Consider the following 14,207-nt stretch of genomic DNA (forward strand, 5'->3'; position numbering starts at 1 on the left):
CTGTGGCTTGTCCAGGAAGCTGAAGCCCAACCTCCATCCTAAGCCTGGCTTAGGCCATACTGAGGCCGTTCTCTCTCCCCCCAGCTGGACTCCCCACTTGGCTCTTTGTAAGCACTCGGCACTTTGTGTAGGAGACCTGACGTTGAGTTAGCAACAACCTGAGCAGGCCCTGCAGGGCTCCGTGGAGCAGCCACCTCACTCGCACGGGGCAGAGCAGGTTCCAGAGGGCCGCCTGACTCCTCTGTGACATACTGATTCCTCGCCCCTTCCTGGACACAGAGCCTGGGAGGAGGTGGCCAGATGAGAGCACGTTGTACATTCAAAGCATGCACACCCACGAAGGGTCGTTAAACTTCCTTCATCCTCATCACCCAGCCCTGTCATAAGGCTCCTGGCAGGCCAGCTTCTGTTCTAGCTTCCCTGCAGTCCCTGCTCCTCCCTCTAGCTCGGGTGGGGCAGAAGTGCAAAGGGGAAAAGAGACTTAGAATGTTAGATCACAGTAGGGTCCTGGCGGCTGCTGACTTGCTGTGCCTGTGAGTAAGGGCCTGCTGCTTGGTGCCTGCTTCATCTGGACAGTGATTCACTGCACCCACCTTGTAGGCTTGTCCGGGGCACTTCTGTGCAGACACTGTAGGCAAGTGCTCAGTCTGGTGACTGGCACGTGATTACTCAGTAACTAGCTCTTAACTCCAGGGAACTATACCCAGGGGCACATCTCTGCAGACCGGTAGCACTAAACCAGTGATTCTCAACCAGGGGCAGCTTTGCACCCCAGGGGACATTTGCCAATGTCTAGAGATATTTTTCATTGTCACAACTTGGGGGATGCTATTGGCATCTAGTGGGTAGAGGCCACAGATACTGCTAAACATCGTATAGTGCACAGGACAGCCCCACCACAAAGAATTACCTGGCCCAAATTGTCAAAAATGCTGAGTTTGAGAAACCTGCACTAAACTTTCCAGAAGGTGAGCTCTCAGCAGGCAGAGGCCAGATGGGGATTTGTGTGAGTGCCCACGTCTGACACAGTGGGAGCTCAGTGAGTGAGCGTGCTGATGAGTGGATGGATGATGAACGAACGAATGAGGAACTAATGAATGAAAAACCAGAGTCCTGTCCCGAGCCTCATTTGCACACACATGAGCATCAGCAACGGCGTCGCGGGCTCAGGCCTAACGTGGCTGTCTCACACCTCCTCCAGGAAGGCTCCTGGCCTCCCCTGCCTCCTCTGACCTCTGCCGTCCTCTTTGGTCACCAGGTGAGTGGAATGGGCACGGACTTAGGAGCAGGCCTGTGGAGGTTAAGACTAGAATTTGGCTGGGGCAGGGAGCAGGGGGCCCCACGGGCCACACAGGCCTGGCCCAAGACCCCCCCCCACCCCCATGATGTCTAGCCCAGCCTGTGCTTCCCAGCCACCTTGGGGCTCCAGGTGGTGTGAGTTCACCTCCCCCCGACCCCACCACTTACCGAGCCCTCATGGCCTGGCCCAGCCTTGGCTCCACTAGGCTGAACAGGGTGGGGAGTGGGGGGTGGGGAAGGGCCCTGGGCACTCCCCTTCAGAGCAGGGTAGGGGACAGGCAGCCTGCAAAGCAGATGTGTCCAGTGGGGCATGGGGCCCTGGCTTTCCCTGGGTGCTTCCCTGGCCACCTTCCCATTCCTGGGACTCCAGCACAGCCGAGTCAGAGCTCCCTCAAGGACTCAACCCTTCCGTGCCCCGTTTTACAGATGAGGAAACAGGCCCAGAGAGAAGGAGGGCCAAGGCCAAGGCCCCAGCTTCCCGAGTTCTGGCTCTGTGCAAACCATGTACCTGAATCCTTTCATGCTAACAGCCAGGCTCTCAGGCTGTGATCCCAATTTTATAAACCAGGAGATGGGGCACAGTCTTACCACCAGAGTGTCAGAGGCAGGATCTGAACCCAAACACCTCACTCCAGAGCCCACCTGTGCCTTGCCTGTGTCGCTCGTATTCCATTTGCTTTACAAACATTTAACCGGCACCAACCAGTATTCCATTTGCTTTACAAAGATTTAACCGGCACCAACCAAGGGCAGGGTGTCCAGGCGAAGTGCACCGGGCAGCCTCTGCCTTCCAGGTCACGCTGTTGAGTGGATGTCGTAAATCTAACCCTGGGCTGGGAACTGCTCCAATGAGGGGAGAGAGCCACAACACGCAAGTCTGCCCACGTGCCTGCTCTGAGCCCTCAGTGGCTCCCTGTTCCCTCAACACTCTTGGGGCAGCATTCAAGGCCCTTCAGGGGCCCTTACCACTTCTGCAGCTTCCTTTCTCTCTGACCTCCTTAGCCCAGCCATACTGGACATGGTTCAGCTATGGGGCAGGAGGGTGCAGTGGCTGAGAGGAATGGCTCTGGAGCCAGGCTGCCTGCCTTCCAATTCCAGCCCGACTCACTAGCTGTACAGCCTCGGGCACTTTGCTTAGGCACCGTGCCTCTGTTTCCTCATCTACAACACGAGCAGGGTAATAGCACCAACCTCATGAAGGTGCTGTGAGGATGAAATGAATTAATCTGTGTGAAGCACATGGAACAGAGCTTGCCTCATACTAAATGTTCAATCTGTGACACTCATTTTTTATTCTCCAATCTTGCCATACTCTTAGCTTTGGGCCTTTACACATTCTGTTCCCTCTGCCTGGAACACTCTTATCCCCACTTGCTCACCACCCTCCACCCCCAACTGTTCCTCCCTTTACTATTTAACACTGAGTCTTCAATCAGGCCTGACTGCCTCCTCCAGGAAGCCCTTCTGGCCTCTTATCCCACGTCCCATGGCACCTGCACCATCACTGCACTTACCACACTGCACTGTAATTGTCTGCTTACTGGATGGGTCCTCTCACTTCTCTGTAAACTGAGTCAGGGGCCCTGAACTGGGTACCTTTTACTGCCAGGACCTAGCACAGCACCTGCTCAGCACGGAGTAGGTGCACGACAAATTACTGACTGATGACACAGAGGAAGGAGTGAGGAATTCCGCACAGATGAGGCGTGGCAGCCACCACGCATGATGGATGTGGGCCATGAAGCTGAGGAAGGAATCGGGGTGGGTGACGTGGAAGGGCCTTTAAGCAAAGGCAAGGAGCCTGGAGAGGGCATGTCCGGGGGAGGGCGTATGCTGGCACGGCTCGGTAATGACAGCTGCCATCTACTGAGCACGCACGACATACCAGACTGCTTCCCGTGGACTGGCTCACTTAATCCTCCCAGAACCTCTAGGAGGCAAGTAGTTTCTTAGCACCATCTTACTGATAAAAAAAGGCACAGAAGGGAAGTAACTTGCCTAAAGTCAGCTAGCTAGTGAAAAGTAGCCAGAACTTGAATTCAGGACGCCCTTAAGCCCCTCAGGAGATATTAACAGTAACAAGACCGGGCCCCCGCCTTCGAGAAGTTGGCAGGAGACCCAGCTGCCTTTGCCTGCTCACTCCAAGGTTATGGTAAAGTCTGGCATTCACTGTCACGTAATGTCCCCAACCTGTCTGCCTGGGTAGAAGAATTCACGGTCTGCAGAAACCCCTGCCAGGGTCCCCAGCCAAATCCCCACAGCACCCGACACCCTGCCAGTAGGGTGTCAGCCCATGAGCTTTCTGGGTGAGCCTGGGTAACAAGTTCTACCCCTGCAAATGGTAAGGTAGTTACCACTAACCGTTCAGTGCCTCCTCCCCACTCTCCTGGCCCTACAGTTTTCATTAGCCAAGGGCAATGAAGCTTTAACCATGGAGCTCATCAGCAGCTTTTGGAGCTGCTGGCTTATTAGCTGGTGCCTGAGCGAAGGGAGCCTAAAGGTGTCACCCCATTCTGCTCGCCCCACACACCACCCACCCACCTACTGGGTGCAAAGGGCTAACTGGCCTGACGTAAGGGCAGCTCCACTCACCAGGCACCTGCTGTGAGCCAGGCACTGCTGTCCTCCTCATACTGGCGAGGAAGGGCAGCAATTAGGAGGAAGTGTCTTGCACAAGGTCACACAGCTATTGAGTGGCCCAAGCAGCCTGACTCTGGAGTCCCTAGCCTGGGTCACTATGATGTAAGTCATTATTTTAAATTAAGAATCTTGATTTTTTTCAAATATTCTCTCAGTTTGCAATAACATCATAAAAATATTTTCCACATTATAGAAAACTTTCCACCTTATAAAAACTTTTCCTAACTAAAACAAAGCCTTACACGTCCTCGGATGCAGAACAATCCATTCTAGAAAGCATTCTGGCATCCTGGTGTAGACATGGATAGTGGGAACTCTATGAAGAGGCCTGGCACTCAGGCAGTTAAGGAAATGACAATTTCAACAGATTTCTACAAAGCTCCTTTATTGATAGCCCAGCAGGTGCTGCTTGGAGCCTCTGATTTACATTCTAAGCTTGATTTACACGATGGTTTTGTTATGCACCAGCCTTTGTCCCCGAGTATTAATTCTGCTAAATATTTCCCAGCCAGTTGCTTCTAGATCTCCCCAGGGAATGAGCAAGGATAATACAGTCTGTACCTGTTATTTTGCCAGCATCCCCATTTCATCGATTTATGGCAAGAGGTAACACTGGCAAGTTAGGAAGGAGAGAGTAAGGTACACAGTTCGAATATTTCTGTCTTTCCCTAAGGAGTTGGAGCCATCCCACAGGCATTACTTACTTCTTGCTGATGGCATTCCCCAGGAAGGTAGTAAAGCATCATATCAAGAAAAGATCCAGGTCTCGAGATACAGTTAACAGCAGAAGCTGAGCTCCGATGGGGGAATGTCCTAAGTCGTCTGGTGTGAAGGAAGCGTCTCCTGAGACCACACTAAGGTTAAGCATTTCATATAACTAAGCTCAGCCAACCCTCGGACAACCCTGGAGGTGGGGGCCATTATCATGAGTGCATATTACAGATGAAGAATCTGAGATGTGCAAGGGGCAACTAATTTGTCTCAGGTCACATCCCTGGTAAGTTGCAGATCTAGGATTACCTCTCTTCAAGTTCTGATCTTTCCACCAAATCATACTGCCCCTGGATACAGGAAGAAACACTGGCTTAGTAATTGGGACACCTTGGTTTCAGTTCAGCTCGACCTTGGGCAAATCACTGTACTCCCTGTATTTGTCTCCCTACTGGAAAAGAGAGGATGGGTACCTGCTTCATCCCTATAAGGCTTTCGTAGCTTAAAGGCAGATCCAGCCAGACCTCTTTTAACGCAACAAGATCGACCGGAGGTGGCGCAATTTAGGGGACAAGGCACCTGGCCTGCAATCAGGCCTTTTGCCAATCAGCTGGTGTGTGGCAGGTTAGTTCCCACTCCAGGCCTGCTTCCCATCTGTGAAATGAGGGTTGGACAGGCCAGCTCCAAGCTCTCCTCCCTTCTAAAGCTCCATGATTCTACATCATCCTCAATCATTCTATAACTCGCACATTTATGAAGTTTAAAATTAATTGGTTCTCTATTTCCTGGAATCTGGTTTTTTAAAGTGCTTACATTAGCTAGGCTTCCATAAATAAGGAAGCTTAGGGAGCATAAATTTAAAATTAAAAAAATATTTAAAGCACCCATTCACACAAATTCTTATTTCTCACCTACTTTTGGCTAACTTGTGGAGACAGACATAAATAATCCAGTTTTATTTACTGCAATCAATTTTGCCCAGGCAGAGGCTGTGCAGGACAGTGGGAACGGCACGGGTCTTGATTAGTACTCGGATTCTGCTCTGACACTTACAGCTGTGCGTCCTTGAGTAAGCTGCTTAAACGGAGCTTCAGGTTTCCTCAGCTGTAAAACGAGAAGGGCGCCTACCTCGCACAGTTTTAAGGTCTGAAAGTGGTATATAAAGGTGCCTCGTGGCACAGGGCAGGTCTCAACAGATAAATGACCAGACCATTAAAAGCGTAGAGCTCATATCAGTCTGATAATGCACAACCGAAATTACTCAGAGAAACGCTCAGCTACCAAGTGGCTCAGAGAAGGCGCTACCCTCATACTGGGAGCTCTCAGGCCACTCTGCGCATTAGGATCATCAGGGGAGCTGTAGCATTCCCGATGCCCAGGCCACACCCCAGACCAGAATCAGAACCCCTGGTGAGACCCAAGGGATTCCAATGTGCAGCCAAGTGTCAGACCCCCCGTCTTACAGTGCAGCCTTCCTAGGTTGGCTCTCAGAACCCACATCTCCTAGCCTGGATGCTGGGCCCAGAGCTCCCGTAGCAGGCCTGGGAGCCACTAAGGCTTGGTCACGTACATTAACCGGGAAACCTGATGGTGTGCGCGTCGTTTAGTGAGGTTCCTCTAGCAGTAACAGCAGCAGCAATAACAGGCTGCTGGGAAGCTGTCTGGCAGGTGGAACAAGTGGCCAAGACAAGAACTACAGTGGGCTGGGAACCAGCCAGGACCCTGCCTCAGGGAGCCGCCCACCCACTATGAGAGGCCGGCCCACTAAGAGTGAGCAGTGTGCGCGCCTAGCAAGAAGGATGGCGTCAGTGCCGGATGGGCAGTGCTGGGAGCCAGAGGGAAAACCCTCCCAGGGGCCGTCAGGCACATTTTCAGGAGGCGCCGGCCTTGACAGACTCCTGTTGGATGTGGACGTGCCAAGACACCGAGCTGGTGAGCAGGAGCAGCGAGAGCAGGCAGCACTGCTGTGGCAGCTCAGGTCCGCTCCCAGGTTTCCAGAGAATTCAGGCAGAGACCTTAATGTTCACCCCCTGTGTGGCTTCAGGATCCAGCTCTGCCCCTAGGACAAGGTCACTGTGGTACGTGAAGACTGTTATCGCTGATGTTCTTAGGAAGAGAGGTTTAAAACATTTTCCCAGGCACTCAATTTTATTTTTTTGAGTGGAGTGTAGAAATAGAAAAAGACTCTCAAGGTGGGAAGCCGCTGCACTGTTGAAATGGCAGGTGCTACCACTGTTTCAAATGAACACGCAAGGCTCATCCCAACAGTCAGACTTTATTCAGTCAATATACCACCATCTCAGTGCTAAGCTGCCTCATACAGCCAGGTCTCCGGAGGTTTTGGGCCATTAGCCAATTATACCAACTTCCTGTGTAGCTTAGACTACAGAGCATCAGAGGAACCAGACCTGCCGCTCATGAACCTCTCGTGGAACCAGCCAGTGACAGCTGTAAGGACTTTACAGATCTAGTTCCATTTTCTCATGTCACAGGGGGGAAAACTGAGGCCCCAGCAGGGAAGGGGACGTGTCCAAGTAGAGGACAGCTGGTGGGCCGGCTCTCCAGACCGAATGCACCAAGAGGCACATGCTCAGACTGCGGGAGCGGGAGGGTGTCGGCCATCAGCCACTCCCCTCCGAGACATGGGACATAGCTGGGACAAGGGAAGCGACTCGCCTAAGGGCCACCACGAGGACTCGGCTCTTTCCTGCCTGTGTGCCTCCTGACAGAAGCTTCCAGAATGGAATATAAAGGAATGGTATGTGGCAGTATGGTCGGTCCAGAGGAAAGGGTCAAGATAACAACTTTAAATGCAAATAGTCTGAACAAATGACTGGATAAAAATTGGTTTCCCTACCACGGTCTCACCTTCCAGGAGCTGCCCTGTTTCTGGGGAGACCAGCCCAGGAAGGAGTGTAGGACAAGACAGCATTAGAACGACCACCAAGGCCGTGAGATGGGTGGGTGGCGGGGCCGTTTAGACGACCTGCACTTGGCTCAGCAATTCCATGACTCCCTCTTTGGTGAGAAAGACGACCTCTCCAGTGTTCTGGCACCAAACCTCAAAATGTGCAGGGTCCTCCAAGGCCCTCTTGCCAGCGATGATCACAAAGGGGTAGCCAAACTTGCTGGCATCTTTCAGCCTGTTTCCAATGGTCAGATGGGTCCTGTCGTCCAGCAGGACCTCCCCGCGAAGCGGCAGCACAGCCTCGGTGATGTCGTCATACAGCTGCCCCGTGAGCTCCGCGGCCGCCGCCTCCTTACTGCCCTTCTTAGGGGGGATGAGGCAGACTTGGTAAGGGGCCAGGAGGTTGGGCCAGCGAAGGCCGTCTTCCGTAGAGAGGACTTCAATGGCAGCAGCCAAGATCCGGGTCACGCCCAAGCCATAGCACCCCATTTCAGCCAGGGATGGCTTGCCGTGGACGTTGGTAAACTGGGCATTGAAAACGGAAGAGTACTTGGTGCCCAGGTAGAATGTGTGCCCCACCTCAATGCCTCTGGTTTCCGTCAGTGGTCCCCGGCAAGAAGGGCAGTTCGTTTGTGAGAAGTCCAGTGTCTCCACGTTGGCCGAGAAGCTGCAGCTGGGACAGACTGCAAACCGGTCCTCTCCGACATCCACTGGTAGCTGGAACTCGTGAGACATCGTGCCCCCGATGCTGCCCACAGCTGCCTGGATCTTGACACACGGCAGCCCCAGCCTGGCAAAGAGGCTGCCGTAGGCATCACACACCAGGCTGTAGGTCTGCCGGGCGGCCTCTGGGGAGGAGTCGAAGGTGTACATGTCCTTCATGTAAAACTCTCGGCTGCGGAGAAGACCAAAGCGGGGCCTAGGCTCGTCCCGAAACTTCCTTGTCACCTGGTACAGCAGGAACGGAAGCTGCTTGTAGGACAGTGTCTTCTGGGAGGCGACCAGGGCTGTAATGGCTTCCTCGTGAGTTGGTCCTAAGCAGTATTCCTTGCCGTGTCTGTCCCTTAGTCTCAGCAGCTCCTTGCCCATCAAGTCCCAGCGGTTGGTGGCTCGCCAGAGCTCTGCCGGGCTGAGGCTGGGCATGTTGACCTTCTGCCCCCCGATGGCCTGCATTTCCTGGTCTATCACCCGCACCAGCTTCTCCATGGCGCGGACAGCGTAAGGCAGGAGGTGGTAACAGCCGGGGCTCGCCGGGTGGATCAGGCCCACCTGAAGCATCAGCCGCTGGCTTTTACAAGTCAGGTCGCCAGATCTGCCCTCCAAGGAGGGCACCTGGTCTTCCCGAAGGTTCTGTGGCTGGAACATGCGGGACAGCACCAAGCGCTTCCCTCTCCCCAGGGCACAGTGGTGAAACCCTCTGGGAATGGACCCAGAGAGCTGGCGGCTGCAGGCGGCCAGTGCCCCGCATCTCGTCAGCAGCCCTTCCATGACACCCCGGCAGAGGGACGCACTTGTGCCTGGAGAGAAAGGAGTCATGCAGAAATAAGCGTTAACTGTGTTCTGACACCAGGAAGCAGCCAGCTTGGTCTGGTCTCTAACAAGCTTCTAAGACAGCCACTGATTTTGCAGATGCAAATCCTTTCACTTCTAATATCCTAGCAGATCCAAGTACTACTTCTCTTACCTCTTACTGCTGTTGAAAAAAAATCACTATTTCCCTATTTATACAAATATCACAGCACACTGTGGAGAGGCACCGTGCGTGGTGATTGCATGGGCTCTGGAAGTAGGCAGCCCGGACTCCAGGCAGCGTCCCGCTGACTGCACCCTGTGGGGCTCGGGACACGTGACTGAACCCCTCTGTGCTGTTTCTTCATCTGTACAATGGTAATACAACAGGACCTCCCTTGTAGGTTTATTGCAGGAATTTAGAAGCGTTATAAAAAGTTATTAGAACAGTACCTGGCCCATTCTGTGACTTCAATCAGTGTTTGCTATTATAGAAAACTGGGGGAAAACAAAAACAAAAGAAAAGGAAATCAACTATAATCCCTCGGCCTAGAGACAACCGCTGCTGTTGTTCCCTGGTCTCTTTTGCCAGCCCTGTCCTCTGCCCAGGCCCCCACCCCAACCTACCTTAAATGTCCTGCGCCTCTTCCCTCCTTGCAGCACACGCTCCCTGGTCAGGCCTCACGCTGGGGACTTGTGGAGTCAACACTGCCACTCCATACGAGTCTCTCGAGCTTCAGACCTGTCTCTGCAACTGCCGCCTGGGGAACACACTGCACCCCAGAAGGAACTCAGCATCTTCCCCCCAACCTGCCCGCTCTCTGGGGCAGCCAATCACTCAATGGTACTGCAAGCCACCCAAACCAGAACCCTGACTTTATCACTGACTAGGTGCCTCGGAAAACTCAAAGGTGGGTTTAGAAGCAATTAACTGTTTTTCCAGGTTGTTTCTTTTCCTTTTGTGTGTTAAGGAGATGTAACCAGCAGCCATCCTGAAACTGACCAAGCCTCACCACAAGAGCTATGCCCATGACCTTTGCCTTATTTTAGTGCAAAGATCTCTCCAGGAGGAGCTCAGGCCTCATTATGTGGACGCACGTTCTCCAACTGAGCCTGTGCAAGCGAATACCCGCCTCTCCCTTTTGAATATTCATTCCCCAACCAAATAAAAGGTCCTGCTTCCCTTTGTTTGGGGACGCCACGACTTTGGAAATGATTCCTCGTGGCCTCCTATTTGCCGCAAACACACTTTACTTTGTGAGACAGCTTCCACCGGTGTAGAGTCTTATTTAACTCACCAGGAGGCGAGCCCACTTGGTTCGGTCTCAGCTTCATCTACTCTGCCCCACCCTGCCCCACATTCACCAACCCTCTGCGCCCTGTCTGTCATTCCCCCTCCTTCACGTGCTGTTGATTCTGCCCCTTCTCTCCACCTCCACAGCTTCCTCCCAGGTCCAGGCCACCATTCTCACCTGGGATATTGCCACAGCCTCCTCGCTCGGCTCCCAGCTTCCATCCTTGTCTCCTCTAATCCACTCTCCACGCTGCAGCCACAGGGGACACTTCCAAAACATGGACGCTAACGGTTTTTCTTGCTTAAAATCCTCCAACAGTTTCCTACTGCCCTTAGAATCAGGTCTAAGATTCTCACCTTCACAGTGCACACGGCCCCACGTGAGCTGGCTGCCGGCCCCCTCTGGCCTTGTCTCACCAATCCCCCTCCCGTGTTCCAGCTGCACTGCACTCACTCTTAACACACTGTCCCCTTTGCACACCAACATCTCTTCATCCTCCAGGCCTCAGGATTACCATGTCCCACTGTCCCACTCCTATACCCCAAAGACCAGCTTCCCCTGCATCAGCCCACTGATCCCCAGCCAAACACCAGTCGCTCTTCGGAGTTACCACTCATCTGGCGGCCTGTCTTCCCCAGGCACTCAGCTGGGTGCAGGCCAGGACCACGTGTGACTTGCTCTCCACTCAGGACACTGCAGAGGCTTGCTAGGCATTGTCTGGTGAATGAGCACGTGTGTTCCTCTATGATTTTATGAAATATTCACACATTCCTAAGGGCAGTCCAACATTACACTGATTGACTATATCAGAAATGATTTTCCTACTACCAGCGAGTTGTCAGCTTTCTGTTATACATAATCTACAGTGAAAACAGAAGGCTCTTTTCTTTTTTTTCCTTTTTGTTGTTATATATTTGGGAGAGATTTTCAGGAATGGAATTACAGAGTCAAAGGGTATAAACTCATTCAAGGACCTTGACTTATATCACCAAACTGAGCAAGCCCCTCTACCCTTCAGCATATCCCCTGCAGCACGCTGAGAGCGGGTCACTGCCTCCACTCAGCTCTGGGAAGCTGGAATCCCCCAGGTGGTGACCTCCAGCTCTCAGCAGCCTCCAGTCCCCGAGCTGCTCCCCTCCAACCTGAGGCAGCTTCATCCATTACCCCGTGCTCTGTACAAGCATCATCATTTCCTGTGTGGCCTACGACCTGATAAGAGTTGGGAGGTACTGCCACACAGCCCTAGTGTGACTGCATGGAAAAGAACAGCCCTGGCGGCCAGGCACATGTGGTTCACACCTGGCTCCTTCACTTGAGGGCCCACTGCAGGCCAGTGGGCAAGCCAGAAACTCCTTCATCCTTGACTCCCCCTAAAGCAAATGAGCCTGTCTCCAAGATTTCTCTCAAGTCCACCCCACCTTTCTGGCCCTTACTGCCTCAACCTTGGCTTAGCCCTCAGTACTACCTGCTACATTACAGTAGCCCACGGGTTCCGAAATTTAAGCTAGCATCCGAATCACTTGGAGAACTTGTCAAAACACTGACTGTGAGGCCTCACCCCCCAGAATTTCTGACTCAGTAAGTCTGGAGTGTGGGCAAACAACCTGTATTTCTAACAAGTTCCCAGCTGATGCTGATGCCGCTGGTCCAGGGACCACATTGGGAAAACCACTGCGGGAGCTCACGGTTCACCCACTCTGATTTAGACCATAAACTCCATGTGGGCAGTAACCGTGTCTATTTTTTTCCAAGTTGTATCCACAGCATCCAGCACGGTGCCTGCATGCAGTGGACACTCAATAAATGCCTACCAATGAATGATCTGAATGACTCTTGATCCCTCTCTGTCCAGTCTCCATATTACAGCTAAAAAGATAGTTGATCCAATCACTCCCCTGCTTATAACCCATTAATGGCTCTCCATCACAATTCTCTCAAAACAGTACTAAAGTCTCTTCATATTTTGATTCCAACACACCTCTTCCAGCTTCTTATCCTAACACTCCCCAAACACGCCCCAAATTGCTCATCATTCCCTGAACAGACCAACTTCCCTGCAGCAACCCCAATTCATCACTCAAGGCTCACTTAATGCAAGAAGCCTTCTCCAACCCCCCAAACAGAGACAGTCACTTCCTCCTCTGTGCTCCCACTGTACACACCTCTCTATGGTTTACTGTACTGGAATAATTTTCAACGTTTTTGAGAAACTGCTGTGTGAACAGTTTCATGTCCTATTCCTCCATTAAACTATGAGTTCATGAGGTTTCCTACATTTTTAGATTTTAGGGCCCAGCACAATGCCTAATATTGAGGCTATTATTAATAATGTTTGTTGATCAAATCTATTAGTAAACGAAGAGTGAAGTGAGGGGTGTAATGGGATAATTATGTGCATAATTAAAATAAGAGCCTTAAGCCCTCTGCCCCAATTCCAAATGTGTGCCTGTACTCAGACCCCTCAGCTTACACACACAGGGGAATAATGACTATTATCTCAATTTTTCAAGGTTATTCACAGACAATACCTTGAAAGCAATATAGTAACTCCTGTGTCCTGCTCCTCAGACTCTGGCAAAGAGCCTCAGAGTCATTCAATCATTCAACAGATTTTTACAGAGCCCCTGCTCCGGCCTTCCCATACAGGCCTTTTCCAAGGTTCTTTGACACAACGGCCGGCAGTCCCATCAGGAAAGCTGTGCCTAAAGCGCTTACAACAGTGCCTGGTATACAGTAAGTGCCATAAAGTGCTTGCTATTATTATTATTATGCCCAACTTACAGAGGAGGGAGGCTCAGAGACGTGAGGTCACTTATGACAAGTGACACCGCAGGGATGAACGCAGGGCCACACATGGAAGGCAAGGTCCCCGCGTCCAATTCCCAGGAAGTTTCCATCACGGACCGCGCTGCATAAAACAGCAAAAGAACCCCAGAGCTGGTTCTGAGAACCGGCTCGGCCTCCACTGGCCGGGGGACCCCGGTGAAATGACTCCTCTTCCCGACCTCAGTTTTCCCATACGCAAACCGGGAAGGTCGGCTCAGCCACCAGGCCTGAGGGCCTTTCCAGGGCTGGCACTTCTAGGAACACCGTGACACTCACAACTACCCGCGGCAGACGCGGGAGGAAGTCCTCCCTAGTTTTACCACCGAGAAAACTGTTATCCAAGAGTTTCTGTGATTGTGACCCGCCGCAATTCAAGGACGGGACGCACGTGGGAAAGCGGACACCAGGGTCCTAGGGCTCCGCACCCAGCGCCGAGCCCCCCGCCCATCAGTCCCTCCGCCCTCGCCATCACCCACGCTCACCAACTACAGCCCCCGCCAAGGCGGGCCGCGCGACCGCCGCGCCGGGCCAGCGCGCCGGCGCCAGGGGCGTGCCCTCCCCGAGCCCCGCCCCCTGTCCTTCTCGCCAATCACAAAGCCGCACTCGCAGGAACTGGCCCCACCCCCCTCCAGCCGCGAGTGAGAGGCTTTCCGGAAGCTTAGCGGAGGAGGGGGAATCCGGCTCTCCCCAGGCTCGTAGGTTGGACTGGGCAGCAACGAGTGCATCACCGTCCCGGAAGCGCGCTCTAGGATTTAGGGAGGTGTAACTCTATGGTCAAAGCCTGGGCTCTTGAGTCTCGCGTGTCTTCTCACTGCCGGGGCCCGCCCAACCCTCCGGAGACTGGCACGGCTGGAGATAATGTGAGCGTGATAACAGTGGGCAGTGCAGTTTCGAATCTACCGTATTTTACAGGCTTTCGATTTTAATAACTTTAAAATTTTTAAACAGTTGGGAAAAGGCACCTTTATTACAAAGGCCAAGACAGTCTTTAAGACGCTGAATCAAACTTTCCATTCACA

General features: G+C 52.7%; 1 protein-coding gene across 3 annotated transcripts; it reads right to left on the reverse strand.

Annotated features, from left to right (window-relative positions):
- Positions 1-6,909: 6,909 nt before the first annotated feature.
- On the reverse strand, positions 6,910-13,636 carry PARS2 (prolyl-tRNA synthetase 2, mitochondrial). 3 transcript variants are annotated; one of them, XM_058552511.1, is made up of 3 exons: positions 13,144-13,636; positions 9,695-9,840; positions 6,910-9,075 (listed from the first exon to the last, which is right to left on the reverse strand). In XM_058552511.1, exon 3 carries the CDS (start codon positions 9,044-9,046, stop codon positions 7,628-7,630), a length of 1,419 nt encoding a protein of 472 aa, XP_058408494.1. In that variant the 5' UTR covers positions 9,047-9,075; positions 9,695-9,840; positions 13,144-13,636; the 3' UTR covers positions 6,910-7,627. The 3 variants fall into 3 exon arrangements, with proteins under 3 accessions (XP_058408494.1, XP_058408493.1, XP_058408495.1); XM_058552510.1 differs by lacking the exon at positions 9,695-9,840; XM_058552512.1 differs by lacking the exons at positions 9,695-9,840; positions 13,144-13,636 and adding an exon at positions 10,540-10,563.
- Between the last annotated feature and the right edge of the window lie 571 nt (positions 13,637-14,207).

This window comes from Diceros bicornis, chromosome 13 (genome assembly GCF_020826845.1).
Source record: "Diceros bicornis minor isolate mBicDic1 chromosome 13, mDicBic1.mat.cur, whole genome shotgun sequence".
NCBI lineage: Eukaryota > Metazoa > Chordata > Mammalia > Perissodactyla > Rhinocerotidae > Diceros > Diceros bicornis.

What these genes read in the sequence shown, in the direction of transcription:
- PARS2 (XM_058552510.1), bottom strand. Translation starts at nt 9,046, where the DNA reads ATGGAAGGGCTGCTGACGAGATGCGGGGCACTGGCCGCCTGCAGCCGC.